Source organism: Megalobrama amblycephala, linkage group LG2 (assembly GCF_018812025.1).
Source record: "Megalobrama amblycephala isolate DHTTF-2021 linkage group LG2, ASM1881202v1, whole genome shotgun sequence".
Taxonomy (NCBI): domain Eukaryota; kingdom Metazoa; phylum Chordata; class Actinopteri; order Cypriniformes; family Xenocyprididae; genus Megalobrama; species Megalobrama amblycephala.
Genome location: NC_063045.1, coordinates 22310194 through 22326598, shown reverse-complemented (window position 1 = coordinate 22326598; position 16405 = coordinate 22310194). Strand labels below are relative to the sequence as shown.

General features: G+C 36.4%; 1 protein-coding gene across 3 annotated transcripts in view; it reads right to left on the bottom strand.

The window, feature by feature from the left end:
* Positions 1-16405, bottom strand: part of LOC125253180 (metabotropic glutamate receptor 7) — a 259076-nt gene that overhangs the window by 124351 nt on the left and 118320 nt on the right. For 2 of the 3 annotated variants that reach the window (XM_048167016.1, XM_048167007.1), the window contains exons 5-6: positions 10010-10156; positions 443-580 (exon numbers count right to left, since the gene is read on the bottom strand). In XM_048167016.1, the coding sequence (XP_048022973.1) occupies positions 443-580; positions 10010-10156 (285 nt within the window). The remainder of the gene's footprint in view (positions 1-442; positions 581-10009; positions 10157-16405) is intronic. The other variant, XM_048167024.1, reaches the window with a different exon arrangement.

The window sequence follows — 16405 nt, the reverse complement described above, 5'->3', positions numbered from 1 at the left end:
TTGTGGTAACTTTCATATTTTTCATTCACTGCAGCAAGTGTCTTAATATAGACTGGCAGGTTTGTAATTCCCTGCTGGAAAATCCAGCTCAAGCTGGCAGCTTTGTTTTTGAACACAGTATATGGTTATTAGCTCGTCTAAGCCGGCTATTAGCTGGTCCAAGCTAGTGATTAGGTCATCAACCAGTCACCATGTTCCAAAACAAAAGCCTGACCACCTTAAGTGGACAAACCAGCTGGCAGCTGCTTTGTTGCTGTTAATTATGCTAAAGTCCAACCTTAGCCAGTTATCATGTACCAAAATGCTGTACAGTTACCAGCTTAAGCAGGATTTTCCAGCAAGGATTTCGGTCAAGATGACAAAGATGTGTACTCGCAGAAAGAAAACTTGCATTTTTCAGCATCAAGTGTTTTTGGACAAAAACATAGCTATTAATGTTTACCTGTGCACTTTCTACTAGTGTCTTCTTTCTTTGAGGAACTCATGAGCTTGCAGTTGAAGTTCTCCTCCCAGAACTCAGCGAACCAGACGTTTCTTCTGTTGTTTTCTAGTGTGCGTGAAGTAAAGTAGGCATCGAAACCTGAAAAGGACAAGCAGCACTATTAGCGACAGCATTAAGTAATCAGTAACTTTACCTGAAAAGACATGTGCCTTAGTACTTCTACCAAAGAAACCAGACAGTGTAGTTTACACATTAACCGCTCAGTGAAAAATAAAATCAAAAAGGCAAAACTCACATACAAGGACAAATAAGAACAGGATTTCAGAAGCATTAACACCATACAGGCATTCAGAAAATGCCTTCAATACAATTCATGATAACCAAACTCCACCATCTTCACGTGCCACCTTTGCTGGATTCATAATTTCCTCAGTGACAGACCACAGTCAGTAAGGTTGGGTAGCACTGCATCCACCACAATTATTGTCAACACCGGCTGCGTCCTCAGTCCCATTCTCTACACAATGCATACCAACGACTGCCTTAGCCCCTTCCCCTTAACAAAATACTTAAAATACTCAGATGATGACATAGCCATACTCACCCTCCTCACCGGCACAGAATCAGTTACAGCATATCACCATTCTGTTGCCAACTTCACCCAATGTTGTACAGACAGTCACCTCCTCCTCAATGCCACCAAAACAAAGGAACTCATCCAGGACACATGCCATAAACTCTCCACCTCTCTCTGCCCCATCTCCATCAATGGCCCACGAGTAGAAATTGGTGAAGGCTTCAGGTAGCTTGGCATCATCTTGGATAATAAACTAAGTTTTTATCACCACATAATGGACATCCATAGACGTTGCCAACAAAGACTTAAAATATGGATTCTCTCAGTCAAACCACACCTCCTGCTTCTCCTGTACCGTAGTATCATTAAACCCTGTACTGTGCCACCTGCTATTTCACCATGCTCTCTCACCAATAGAAACAAGCTCCTTAAAATCACTAACACTTCCTCAAAAATAATTGGTCTTCCCATTCCCAACCTGTCAGCCCTCATTGACACCGCTCACAAAGCAAATGCCATAATACAAAATCCTAGCCACCCTCTCAACTCATGCGTCACCCTTCTCCCCTCAGGCCACAGATACAGACAACTACCACACAAAAAAAGCACATCTTGGGAAAAGTTTTGTACCTTCAGCTATAAGAGCATTAAATTCACATAATGTGTAATTTCAAATTCATAATGTTTTGTTGCTGCTGCCACTTCTGTGTAATATGTGTATACTATGTGTACAATATGTGTGTATGTTTTGTGCAGTATGTGCATATTATGCATGCTGAATATTGCTCCCGGTACAGTCTGTGAAAACCATCAAGGACAATAAAGAATGAATCTGAGATATATTATTAATAGTGTATGAACAGGTGGCTAATTCAAATTAATTCATACGATCTCCTTTGTCCATTGCCCCACTGGGTTTAGGGGTGGACCTTCATGCTTAAATTTTTTATGTAAATTGTACGTTTCCATACTAAATGCATCATATCGTATAAATGTTGTATATTTTAAAATAGCCACATCATAAAATAGTTCTGTTTTCTTAGGAGATTGGGTTGTGATTTCATGTATCAACTTGCTGAGAAAAAAAGAAAAAGAAAAAAAAAAAGAGTTACTGACCTGTAGGGTGATGCTAGTATGCTGGTATAACTAGTTGTAACTAGCTTAACCATCAAGACTCCAGCTTCTCTAAGCAATTAGATCTCAGCATGTTAAGTTTTTGTTTGTTTGTTTGTTTTTTTCTGAGAATTTACCAATGTTGTATGATCGGTTTTGGTGTGAACAGGTTGCAACACATCTGCTTCCCCTACAAAATCATTAGTATCCTTACTTAATATTCTTTGCGTCAGGTAGCTTAGCATTTAATCAGACCGTTCAGCATCACCAGACAAACAATAGCATTTATCAATCTGGATCCCAAAGAGTCTTTTGAGTCTGTCCTTGTTGTCTGGCATCAAGGCGAAATAACATGCCTCATCTAAATAGGTTTTTGGTGTAATGAGGCTATCATCCACAATGTAGCTACAAGGACAAAGGTCAGTAGAACATTTAATTTTGCCAGAGGCATCGGCTAACCTTAAATAGTTATAGCTCATTTAAACTTTGTTTGCTTCCACTCTGTATACTGCAAAGGAAGTGAGACCGGGTCTGCCTTGCCCACTAGAAAATAAGTGTTAAGAAAGAGATAAGGTGTTATCATTAAGCTGCTACAGCAGAGCTACCCTAAGCCAGTCAACAAATGTGGCTGAAGTCTTTAATGCACTCCTGGGCATTGCATACTCATGAGTCGGAGTAAGTATTCAGCCTATCTGTGAATCCCAAGCTGCATCCCCCGAGTTGGCATCTTGAGGGCTGTAGTCGGGTGGTGAAGTCAGTCACTTCTTCTATGATCATGCACGCAAATCGTGCAACTGACTTACACCACCACACTTTTTTGCACTTGTTGAGAGAAAGTAGAGAGAGTAAATGAAATAATAAGGAGAAAGAGTGAAAAATAGTGTAGTGATTTTGGACTAGTCTCATATGAGGGCACCACAAATTTAGTTATTTATGGTTTTAAATATTAATATTCTGTATTAATATTAATATTAATATTAAGTTTTTGGTCACACATCACCTAAGGTAAGTGTGAGAGCATCAGATGATTCCTTCCAGTATTTAGGGGCACCAGCCAAGGAGTCTCACCTTGACAATAAGGAACAATCATGGAAGATTTTTGACTGAATTACAATTATATACATTGGAGGAAGTTCGTCATCTGACCAATCTGAAGGATTTGTGAGATTTTGTTAACTTGTAGAGCTTCTTTGTGTATTATCAACACAAGGAAGACACAAGTGTAATACATGGATTTTATTAATAAAAGGATATACAAGAGTAACTAACAACTACTGAATGGATAAAGTGCAAAAAGACTGATAAATGCAAGTGAATGAGTTGGATGTTACAATGGGAGTTACAAGTTAACCTTATGGAAAGATAAACTGTAGTTTCTCTAGAAGAAATAAGTTAAACCTTATTTTGAATTCAACAAATAAATCAAGAGATTATTTGTTATTAACTGATAATAGCTATGCAAGATCTACTGCAAATTAGATAATCATATACTGACAATATACACTAATGCCAAGGTCTCTGGAAAGAGGTTTGGTAAGTGATATTTACGTCTGCCTGGTTGTGCTGAATCTGAGGGTGATGTCTTCCACTTATTGAGCTGGGCAGCGTTGCAGTAGGAAGAAAGGAGTTGGAGTACGTTTACCAGCCTGAAGTACTTGTGAACGTTGAACTCCTGGAGCACAGAGAACGTCCTTTTCCTGGAACACGCAGAAGAAGAAGAAGCCTTGAAAAAGCCTTGAAGGTTCTGATGTCTGTGCAGACGATCCTTATTCTCTGGAATACGCAGACAGAAGGATCTTTAGATTCTAAAGTCAGTGCAGATCTGGGCAGTCTGGAACACCAGATCTGGAGGATCTCCAATGAGAGGACTTTGAAGTTGGTGCAGAAGGTATTTTGAAGATGGGGGCTAAGCTTGTTGTTGCTGTCTCCGTTGCAGTTTTCGAAATCCCCAAATTCATTTCTTGCAGAACTTCCTTGGTTCTCTCTTTAGAGCTTCAGAGTCTTGAGAGAGCAACTTCACAACTCTGTAGAGTTGGACTTAGCTTAGCACATCTTGGGACCGGAACCATGAACTGGGACTGGAACAGGAACTGGAGCCTGGAACCAGACTGGGAAACTGCTGCAACCCGGCAACTGGGACAATTCTTTGTCTCAGAGAAAAGCCTTTTAATCTGTCCTGAGAAGGAGGTAGATGCAAATTGGCACCTTTCAGATCCAGTGATTTGATTGGCTGATGCTGTCAGAGGTGGCCACTGGATGGCCCCTCTCTTGCATGAGGTTCATTTGCATAGCTTAAAGTTCATGTTTAGAACAATGTCTTTAAGGATTTTCCTATGCATTATTCACTTTCCAAACCAATTTCAGATTAACCTAGGCATTGTGCTGAAAACATGAAGACCAAACATCACTAGCTTAAATTGAACTTTTACCTATGCATTATTGTATACCATGTATTCTGCATGTACACAAACAGCACTCATTAAGTATATACAGTTCTGTTAATAGAAATGGAAAAGATTTGCTCCATTTTGTCCATTGTGTGTCCAATTTGGGTCCTTTGTGGCTCCAAGACACATGGCAAACCTTTTTGGTGAGTAGAAGTTAGTTCACACCTCAGATCTTAGGACTGAAGGACTGGGGTGAACAATGAGGAAAATGGTGATTGGATTAATCTGCTCAAAGACATACACATGTCATCATTCTTCCCTTGCACAAATGGTCAGGGTGATTGTCTTTGCAGGCTCATCTACTAATCCATCTATTTCTTTGTTTGTTGATCTTCTCTTGGAGGTACGAGTTTTGGGGTCTTGTGCTTTTCATTATGGCAGATGAAAGGGGACTATTGATGTAATGGTGGGTGTCTGCCCTCATGTCTGCTTGCTGATCACTATATTAGCATTTGCAAGCCAGATTCGATTTCACATTTCCCACATAATCACCACAAGTATGTGCATTTTTGCATAAATTCTTGTGTAAACAACTGACATAAGAGTGGTTTTACAAATTATTTGAGAGCCAGATTTGAATTGAATGCAATTATTCAATTAAATTACAATTGAAAAAGCAATAAAAAAGATCTACAAATGATTCACACAAAACTTTGTTAAGCACATGTAGGACAGAATGTGTGAAGAGAGATGAGGAATATAACCGTGAACTGTTGCGAGACAGATTCAAACCCACATTTCCCACATGAGCACCACAAGTACGCACTGCCACTAAGATATGACTGCCACAACACAATGAGCAAAACAAATGTGTACATTTCTGACAACTGATATAAGTTTCATACAGTGAACGTGATTTCAAACAAGTGCAACATGTTCCTGGATCAACATCTTTGTTGATCCTGGAACAATATTCTAATCAACCAGTCAGATCTGAGGGACAAGTTTACAGTTTATGTCAAGTTTAGGCTTACAACCAGGGTTAAGTGCTTCTACATCAGTGTTATTCACCTATCATCTCCCTCTTGTTTTAGGGATAAGTTATGGGTAGAGTTAGATTTAGGGGTAGGGAAAGGGTCATTTTTTGGACAGGAATGTTGTTCCAGGACAAACAAAATATGTTGATTCAAGAACATGCCTTACTTGGCAAAATCATGGTGACCAGTTTGTATATTAATCACATGCGCAACACAGTTGTGAAACATGAAACATGAGTGGAATAGATAGATTTGTGTGAACAGTTCGTAAAACTGTACAAAACAATGTAAAAATTGCTTTTTACATTGATAACTATTTAAAATTTGTGCATAACAACAGAAATTTGTTCTGCTTACAAAGGACATATAATGCCAAGAGAGTCAGGTGGAACATAATCGGGAGATTTGCAAGCCAGATTCGAACTTGTGTTGCAAACATGAGCACATGTCAGAGTATGTGCAGTAATTGCAAAGCCATGGCTCTCATAACAAACAAAAACCATTCATGAAACCCAAGCAGAAAGAATGTCTGTGTAAAATGTTTGTAAAATCATTTGTACATTTACTGTCCCATTTTAACACAAAATTTGATAGATTCACAAAAAAAAAAAAAAAAAAAAAATCCAAGCAGAACATATTTCTATATGTTCTACTAACATAAAATATTGCATATGAAAAAAAGAAGAAGAAAAAAAAAAGACTTTACGAACAAATTACAATACAATTTGTTCTGCTCATGTTTTATGAATAACTCCCAGCATCACAACGGTATACTGACCTAAGTGCTTCTGTTCTGTGACCTTAAGCTAAATTATACTTCTGGCAGATTGATACAAGTTTTCAGTTTATTTGTCAGATGACCTCGACCAAATGTGCTCTACACATCATTCCACAGGCGTACTTGACTCGGAAACGGATCCTCAGCAGGTTTGCGTGCTCGCTCATAAATTCTACTAATTGCAGCTTATTTGTACACAAGCCTTGTACACAAGAAACTCCCCAAGGCCTGTCTGTGTCATTTTCTCCATGTCTGGAGGACAAAGCTCAGAGCTTCACCTTTTGTTTAACGCGTTCAACAGCTGCTCTGTTGCTGAGCAATTAGCGGGCAGCCCTCCATGGTGGGATTTATGAACTGTCCTTGCTATTCAAAAATGTCACTTTTTTTAATAAATATTAACAACGTATCTAAAAAAAGGCTTTTGACCACACTTTATATTACTCAAAAGCCATAGGGGGATTAGATTAGACATGAAGGCGTTCAATAAAGCACTAGACATGAAAAAATGATGGGAAGACAGTTCACAAAGATCCATTACATATGGCGTCACATTCATAATTTATCTTCCTAATGTATTTAAATGGAAAAATGGACCCATCAAAAAATAAATAAATAAATAAATAAATAAATAAATAAATAAATTTATTTATTTATTTATTTATTTATTTATTTATTTATATATTTATATATATATGTATTTATATATATATATATATATATATATATATATATATATATATATATATATATATATATATATATATATATATATCCCAACAAGGTGATAAGAATGTGAAGTGTTTCTGGAAATATTGATATTTCAGAGACCATGGATCAGTCGTGACACATAAACTAGCACAGCTATGTAGGAAAACCAAATATACACTCCTCCCTAGGGCACAAATTTAAACCAAAAAGACTGAAGACCAGCATGCATTTCTTTAAAGCGCATGTAGGCAGTCACATGTGTCTTTCCAGCTTTTCAACAGGCATAGGCATGGAAGATTAATTCAGGCAAGCCTACGCCATTTCCTACTGACTCCGCAACCCACGTCCAATCCATTGTCATGGGAACCATGAAAGCAAATGAGAAGAGGTTTCCCACAACCACCTCACCCATCCTGAACCAATTTATAAAACATTACGTTCAAGTTTCCAGACATCCCAACTCCTCTAGAGGAACTGTTCCGGTTTGGGACGCTTCTAAGCTATGCCAGAAATCCGAACTGCTTGTGGCATCAAGCCATGCGAGAAACCTCAGGTGACAATCACTAGCTCTGACGACACTTCAAATAAAGCGCCTGAGCCTCAAGTGCCACGGCAGATCTTCGGCTCCTCGCAGAGATTTTATGGACGGTCCGAGGTTAAACGTTGCTCAGAGCCTGTAGGGAGAAAAGGCAAGCGAAAACTGATCTCCAAATCAACAAGGTTCACACTCCAAGCTGTCACTCTGCTTCGAGTGTTTCTGAGCAGCTGATATAACGTTGTTGCAGAGCGCAACCGGCTAATGCACTCGCAATTTGTCTACGTCTCTGAAGTGAGCTCCAGATAGATGGGGGCTGTCAACTTTAGATCGATTCTGCTAAAACAAGTCATCGGGGGAGGTGGTGAGAAAGCAGATAATAATTTAGATGAGCACCATGCTTGCATAATTTCAATGGTGGTTTTTGTCAGTTGAACTGATAAATAAGGAAATAAGCTTCTGTTTTTTCAGAAAACTGCCAGTATTGGCAGTACCAAGACATTTGCACGGTGTCATTGACAAAAAAATTAATATATTTTTAAAGTACCTATGGAAAAAAAGTAAGACTTTTGATTCTTTCAATGTCTTGTTTCCAAGGCGAAAATGTTCTGCTCAGAGTGGATTCAAGCAATTGAAGACGAAATGCTGAAATGCTTCCATTATTTTATTGTTATGTTCAGAAACAGTTCATTAAACCAAACACTCCAATGCTGCAATCTACATTTTATTACTTTTTAATTTTTTACTTTTTTTTTATTATAGTGCTTGCAAAGCACTACTATACTGATATTCCTTAGACATTTTTATTAGGGTTTGTTCTAAGTATTAAACTTCAGTAATAAATTCATCCAAAATCGCTTAACTTGGAGATTCCATTAAAGTCCCCTTGCAGTCAATAATTGTATCCCTTAAAGGTGCCATCGAATTGAAAATTGAATTTACCTTGGCATAGTTGAATAACAAGAGTTCAGTACATGGAAATGACATACAGTGAGTCTCAAACTCCATTGTTTCCTCCTTCTCATATAAATCTCATTTGTTTAAAAGACCTCCGAAGAACAGGCGAATCTCAACATAACACCAACTGTTACGTAACAGTCAGGGTGTACGCCCCCAATATTTGCATATGCCAGCCCATGATCGAGGCATTACACAAGGGCAGCCAGTTTTAACGTCTGGATCTCTGCACAGCTGAATCATCAGACTAGGTAAGCAAGCAAGAGCAATAGCGAAAAATGGCAGATGGAGCAATAATAACTGACATGATCCATGATATCATGATATTTTTAGTGATATTTGTAAATTGTCTTTCTAAATCTTTCGTTAGCATGTTGCTAATGTACTGTTAAATGTGGTTAAAGTTACCATCCTTTCTTACTGTATTCACAGAGACAAGAGCCATCGCTATTTTCATTTTTAAACACTTGCAGTCTGTATAATGCATAAACACAACTTCATTCTTTATAAATCTCTCCAACATTGTAGCATTAGCGGTTAGCCACGGCTATCAAACTCATTCAGAATCAAATGTAAACATCCAAATAAATACCATACTTACGCGATTAGACATGCTGCATGAGGAACACTTTGTAAAGATCCATTTTGAGGGTTATATTAGCTGTGTGAACTTTGTTTATGCAATGATAGAGTCGAGAGCTCGGGAGGGGGCGGAAAGCGCGAGCAATCAAAGGGGCCGCAGCCTAAATCGGCACATTTCTAATTATGCCTCAAAATAGGCAGTTAAAAAAAATTAATTTAAAAAAAATCTATGGGGTATTTTGAGCTGCAACTTCACAGACACATTCAGGGGACACCTTAGACTTATATTACATCTTGTAAAAAAAGGTTCGATGGCACCTTTAAAACATCAAAATTACATATTTAAACTTTTTCCTGTGAAAATGTCTTTATGATTTAAATGTCTTGAATGTAACTCTACACTTGCTTCATTTAGTGGATTCATGAATATGCAAATTAGTCCCCACCTCCACACAGTCACACCAGCTTGGACTACCTGATCCACTCGAAAGTAAATGCTAAACAATGGAAAGTGGAAATATTGGTTTAATTCAGCCATATAAGTTTGATCTAGAAACTGATTCAGATGAAGAAGTAGTGGAGGAGCGAATTATACAGGGTCGTCTACAAGTCAGTGTATCAGAATGGTAATGTGTTTTACGTATTGTTCTCTTCAATGTCAGACACATAACGGTAATTGATATGACTAACTTATCAAACAGCTAATAATGTGTTGCTAATGTTACACAAATCATGTTCCTGTTTGCCATCTCAGAGTCAGACAGCTGCCTTCTAAAAATCTGTATCAGAAACGCTTTAAACATCAAGGAAATTCAATGGAGAAAGGCATATAGTTCATCATAACATCATAATAAACATCATACATAATTCACCTGCTATATTGCTATATGTACCTGATTTTTCCTGTCCCTTCTTAAAGGTGTTTTTGTGCTCAGGGTGGATAAGCCCGTCTCCGCACGTTGACAGGATTGGTTGCATGTTTGTGACGGTAGGAAACGGGGGTGGTTTCAAACCACGTTTTTGAAACTGTCTTTGGTACACTGCAGTTTCAAGGAGAAAATACTCATCAATGGTGTAGACTGATGAATTTGCACATGGTTTGTCTTAAAGGGGTCATGAACTGAGAAAGCAAATTTTCATTGAGCTTTTTATATGTAAGATGTCATCATATAAAAATATCCTTTAGGTTTCAGAACTGAAAACTTCATTGTTAGTCCAAATACAGCTTTTATTGTAACAAAGCCCAGATAACGACTCGTTGTGGAATGTGCCTCTTTATTACGTAACAGTGCGACAAAAGACCGCCTCTGCAGAAGAAAATTACCGCCTACTTCATCATTGCAATTTTGGCCCCACCCACAGGAGTGTTCGTCAGATGACGAGAAGAGAAGAGCACAGGATTACTTACTAGGCTAAAAGTAACATTATCTTCAAAAGGATACTAATGCTAGGAATTTATTTTCAAAAAAAGTGAATGTCTCAGTTGAGCATTATTTATTTATATTTGGTAATGTGGATTCTTTGGTAAATCAGTCACAATTTCGACGCAAGCTTTGCAAACAGACTTTTACGATATGGACAGTAATGCAACATCATGTAAGTAACCGTGTTAATTCTAATGCCTGATCTGTGAAGAGTGATTTCTGATATGTAATGATTCATGTACAGTCAGAGTTTCTTTGTCTATGTGTAAGTAAATCAAACCAGTGACTGAACAGTCAACTTCATATTGTTTCTCTTAGTAGGATGAAAATAATCTGTTATTTAAACTGTGATTAAATTATAGAAAGTGATCAAAGAACCCTTTAAAATCCTTTAAAAGCTGTTAATTAAACAGGGCGAGTTTATCAGTGACTGAGTTCTGGACTCTCACCAAAACTCCCATTATAATAAACGGATCTCTTATTTACACTGTGTTTGCACTGTTAGTTATGATGAAAGCATTCATTAGTGTGCAGAAATTGAGTTAAAATGACAAGATCACTGCATTCATGCACTCAAAATGTCTTTGATCAGCTACAATGCTCATCACTGCAAAACCTTTCATGCAAAAATCTAAATGCCATAAATCTAAATGTAATGCTATATAATCAACACTTTTCATGATTAGTTAACCTTGAGAGCCATAAAAAAAAAATAATAATAATAATAATAATAATAATAAAAACATGCTAATTTTTTTTGAGAGAATTCCACTGTTCCACATGTAATACTTAGCTATTTCATATGCCAAGATGTCAGCCAATCACAGCAGTGGGTGATTACACTGAAGTCTCACAGCAGACACGCTTCAAACAGAGCGTTCAAATCAGAGGGCTAAAATCAGGGTAGGAAAAATGACTTTTACTTCTAAATTATGACAATTTTTGATGTAAAACTCATACTAACATTATAAGTGCATCCCAAGAAACATTATAAAACAATACAAGTTCATGACCCCTTTAAAGCATATTAAAACACCACAGAGACATATAAACAACATTAAAAACTTGATTTTCACCACAGGGGGTCTTTAAACTTTGTAGATCATTGTAGCCTTTTTTACAGTCTGTGTTTAAAAAAGTAAAATATTTAAAAAAGGTATATATTATATATCTGATATATCTACCTGTGTGATATACACATATGTATGTATATATATATATATATATATACATACATACACACACACACACACACACACACACACACACACACACTAACGTTCAAAAAAATTCAGATTTTTTTAAAGAAATTGAAGAAAATTTTTGTTTTGCAAGGGTGCATTAAATTGATCGAAATTGACAAATTTCTATTGTAAATGACTGGTCTTCTTTTGACATTTCTATTTCAAAAATATCAAAGAATCCTGAAAAAAAAAAAAAAAAAAGGATATTCGTTTCCACAACAATATAATGCAGCACAACTGTTTTCAACATTGATAATCAGCATATTAGAATGATTTCTGAAGGAAAATCTCCCATTGTTTTACATTGATGGAATGCTTTGAATACAAAAAGATAAACTATGTTCACATATTTACATGCTGAATTGCAATTGTCTTCTATCTTAAATTATGCATAAAAAAATGCATTAAAAGCTGATGTCAAAAGTGCAATCATTTTGGACAGTCAAGGTGTTTTGTTTGTATGTTTATCTTCATAGCTATTACTTGTTTATCACTACTCACTACAATTTAAAACAGAACTGGTTTTCTACATGAATAATTGAAACCGCAACTCTCTTAATTATTCAGTTTCGGCTGAAAATATATCACCCTGAGATTTAACACTAAATAGCCCTGCAGTAGATTCACCATATATAATATAATATAATATAACTAGGTCATAAAATAGCACATTCCCATATCTCTCATTGTGGCATAAACATTGTTGACCTCTTGTCATGAAGACCCCCAAAAATCATCATTTTAATTCTGTGGCTTTTTAGTCCATGCCATTTTTCCAAGTGTACTTCTAAAAATTTACGATATAAATGATTAGCAGAAACACTGACATTTCACAAGTAATTATAAATAAATGTAACGCATTAAGTTAAACATGAAATTATTGAAGTATAAAGACTGAAGTGTTTTCTTGTAAAACATACTCGGTAACACTTTAGATTAGAATAATGGTCCGCCATTAATAAGTAACTATGCAGGAAGTAATGCAGGACTAATGAGTAGTATTACATTAACACTTCAGCTACTACTATTAACTAATATAGAAACAAGCTTAACTAATCAGTAAGTAATATCAAATTTAGGACTAACATAGTTCCTTATTAGCTAATCAATAAATAGAGAATGAGATTGGCATCATTAATAACTAATAGGTAACTATGACAAATTATAAAGAATTACTAATTATTACTAAAACATCTTTTTCACTTTAAAATAATAGTCCAGATCACTAGTAGTTCTTGAAGATTGTCCTTTTTTTTTTACACTCAACGTGGTCATAAAATGCATCACTAATTACTCAAGTACCTAGTCATTCTTCAAGAACTACTAGTGATTTGGACCATTATTTTAAAGTCAAAAAGATGTTTTTCACTTTAAAATAAAGGTCCTGATCACTAGTAGTTCCTGCATAGTGACTAGGTAACACTTGAGTAATTAATGATGCATTTTATGACTATATTCAGAGTAAAAATGATGACTGATTACGTCTCAGACACAATAATGTTCTTTACAATTTGTCCTTTGGTTAATAGTAGGGGTGTCACGAGATCTCGCAAGACTAAAATGCGATGAGATTTCTCGTCAAGGCGAAAAGTAGTCTTGTGATATTGCCATTGACAGAGTGGTTAGGATGATTAGGAAAGAATATGCCACTGCTATGTTTATATTACGCCTCCACTATCGTTTTGCTTTGTATTTAAATAAAAAGCATTTAATTCACTCCATATTTACAGAGTACACGCGATCACGAAAGTGAAAGTAAACGCAAGGGCGCATTCAAACGCGATTTCAATACCCCGCATTTTGAAAGCGGCTCCCAGATGAATACAAATATAATCTCAATATGAAAGCTATTTTAGGCTGGGCAGTGTAGTTGTAACCATCTCTTAGCTCTGTATCAAAGAAAAATTTTGTCCTATTTTCACTTTGAATATTGAGAGAGTGCGATTAAGATTGCTCATTGTAATTGCTCATTGTTAGTTGATGTTGCTTAATACATTAATGTTAATAAATGAGACCTTATTGTATAGTGTTACCATTTTTATTTATACTGTTTTTATTTCTATGATAAGTTTGTGGAAAGGAGTTCAGTTAGGAGGTCAAAAGTTGTAGAAGCTCATAAATCATGTACAGGAAGGTCTGAAGAGACTGAAATCATACAGAAGAGAAGTCAGTCAGTTGAGTTAGTGGCAAAACCTTTTACAGTGTTTGAGTATTGTTGTCTGTTACTGCATATGATAATTCAGTCTCAGAAAGTAGAACTGAAATGACATTCATTACAAGATGATTAGTTAAAACATTTTAAAATACACCTGCAGAATATTTTTTCTAGTCATGTATTTCGCCATTGAGGATTTATTAAAAATATTGTGTAAAAATCTTGTCTCATCTCGTGAACTCAATCTCGAGTCTCGTCTCGTGAGCTACCTGTCTCGTCACACCCCTAGTTAATAGTTATTAATGATGGTAATCTCAATAGGTAATTATTGATTAGCTAATAAGGAACTATCTTCTAAATTTGATATCACTTACTAATTAGTTAAGCTTGTTTCTATATTAGTTAATAGTAATAGCTAAAGTGTTAATGTAGTACTACTCATTAGTTCTGCATTACTTCCTGCATAGCTACTTATTAATGACGGACCAGTATTCTAAAGTGTTACCACATACTCTAATAATCTTTGTTTTATTTATATTATTGTTTACGGTGTATGTGCATTTAAAATTTACAGCCTTACTGATGACTCATCATACAAAATTTTTGTCCAATCAAATTACATCTCTATAAAATGAAAATGTCCTACCCCTAATACCAACTTCTGCTGACTAGTAATAGTAAGTAGCAAATCATGGCTCATAGCTGTGTAAATTAAAGGCTATTGGCTATTTAGAAAAAAAGGGAAGGGGCTATAATATATTTCTCACCAAAACATCCTGTTTTAACAAGTAAAATATTAACACATGAATGAAAAATGCATCTGTCAAGCAATTTCATGATGTTGTTAAAGAAGAAAAAAATCCATACCATTAAAAAAAAAAGGTTTATACGAGTATTGCTGCTAAGTAAGTGTTCCTATCAAAGCTATCATGAATGGCAACGGTCTCAATCCTTTCAATCTAGCTCTTGTAATGGTATTTTGTGATGGTGGTGATGGTGAAAGGGTTGTCACTGTGAGTTTAGGGTCATAATCAGAAATCCTGGAGTGACAATTCCAGGCTCCCTGCTGTTAGAGAGCCATCTACTACATAACACAATAAGCACCCAAACAAACAAACCCAGTCGGAGGTCACAGCAGAGGCCTGGGCACCAGCTGTGAGTCTAATGGCCAAATTAAAACTAAACCAAGAGACTGAAATGCCACATGATAAGGCCGAGAGGAACCGCTTTGTGCACAGTTTGATCCAATTACGGGCTGGGCCAAGAATGTCAGATTCCTGCTAGCTCATATGCTAACGTCCGAGTAGCAGCAGGTGGAGAAAGTTTGATGTATGAAAAGTTCGGCCTCTTTCTTTTTGTGAGGCGAATGTAGTTTAGAGTAGCTCTTTAGTGGTAAGTCATGATTCAACAATGACTTGCATGTAAGTTATGATAATTATGCAAATGCTAACCTTGTTATCATATATTTAAAATATCAAAGATAACAAAACATGACAAAACCTAACAAGATAATGTGGCCACAATTTCAGAATTTATTCCCGCAACTAAAACAATACAACGAATTAGTAACATGTCCTTAATGTAACTAAAATGATCGAATAAATTTGTACAGCTGGCCATGATTGAACTAAAACAATGGATGTAATTAGTATAACTTGGCCATGATTTAACTAAAGGCAAGCTCACACTACACGACTTTTGGCTGGATTTTGCTCTCACAGATTTCCAAGTCTACGACAAAACCCCTGCCACAAACGCTGTGTGCGATGTGTTTGATATTATCGCCAAAAGATCTTGTAGTGTGTGTGATAACAAAAGCCTTGTTGTGTAGTGCGAGCACCAAAGAGATTCAGGTAGTCCTATAGTGTGAGCGTGCCATAAAATGATAGAACAAATTCATACAACATGGCCACAGTTTGATGGATCATGGAAAACTATTAGCACAACTTTGCAAGGTAAAAGAAAATATAACACCTGGCTTCTTTACACAAGTTTGCTAATATGTTTGCTCGCTGGGTAAAATTTGGGTTCCTTAAGCAAGACCTGTTGACCACAGGTTTAAAGGCTGTGCACTGTTATTGGAAAACTCTAAAACCATTATATATTCTAGTAGCTAAACTGTAGGACTGACATTTCTCTGATTAACCTTGCATCATACTCTAGCATCTCTAGGCTATTTCCTAAGTGCTCGTCACATTGGAGCACTTGGACTATTGGTGAAGAGATATCTTTGCTGACAGGCTGCCAGCTAGATTTCACCACAAGTTACCTGACTGGTGAACGAGTGGCTATTGCACTGCACAGCTACGGGGGTGTTTTAGCCTGTGATGGTTTCATAGCAATAATTCAAGTTAAGATGGGATATTAACTTAACCCTCAGGTTCTGTTTATGCTTTGAAAGGCCTCAAGCACCGTCCAACTTTTTTCTAATTTGACAAGGATGGATTATAAACAATGTTCAAGGTT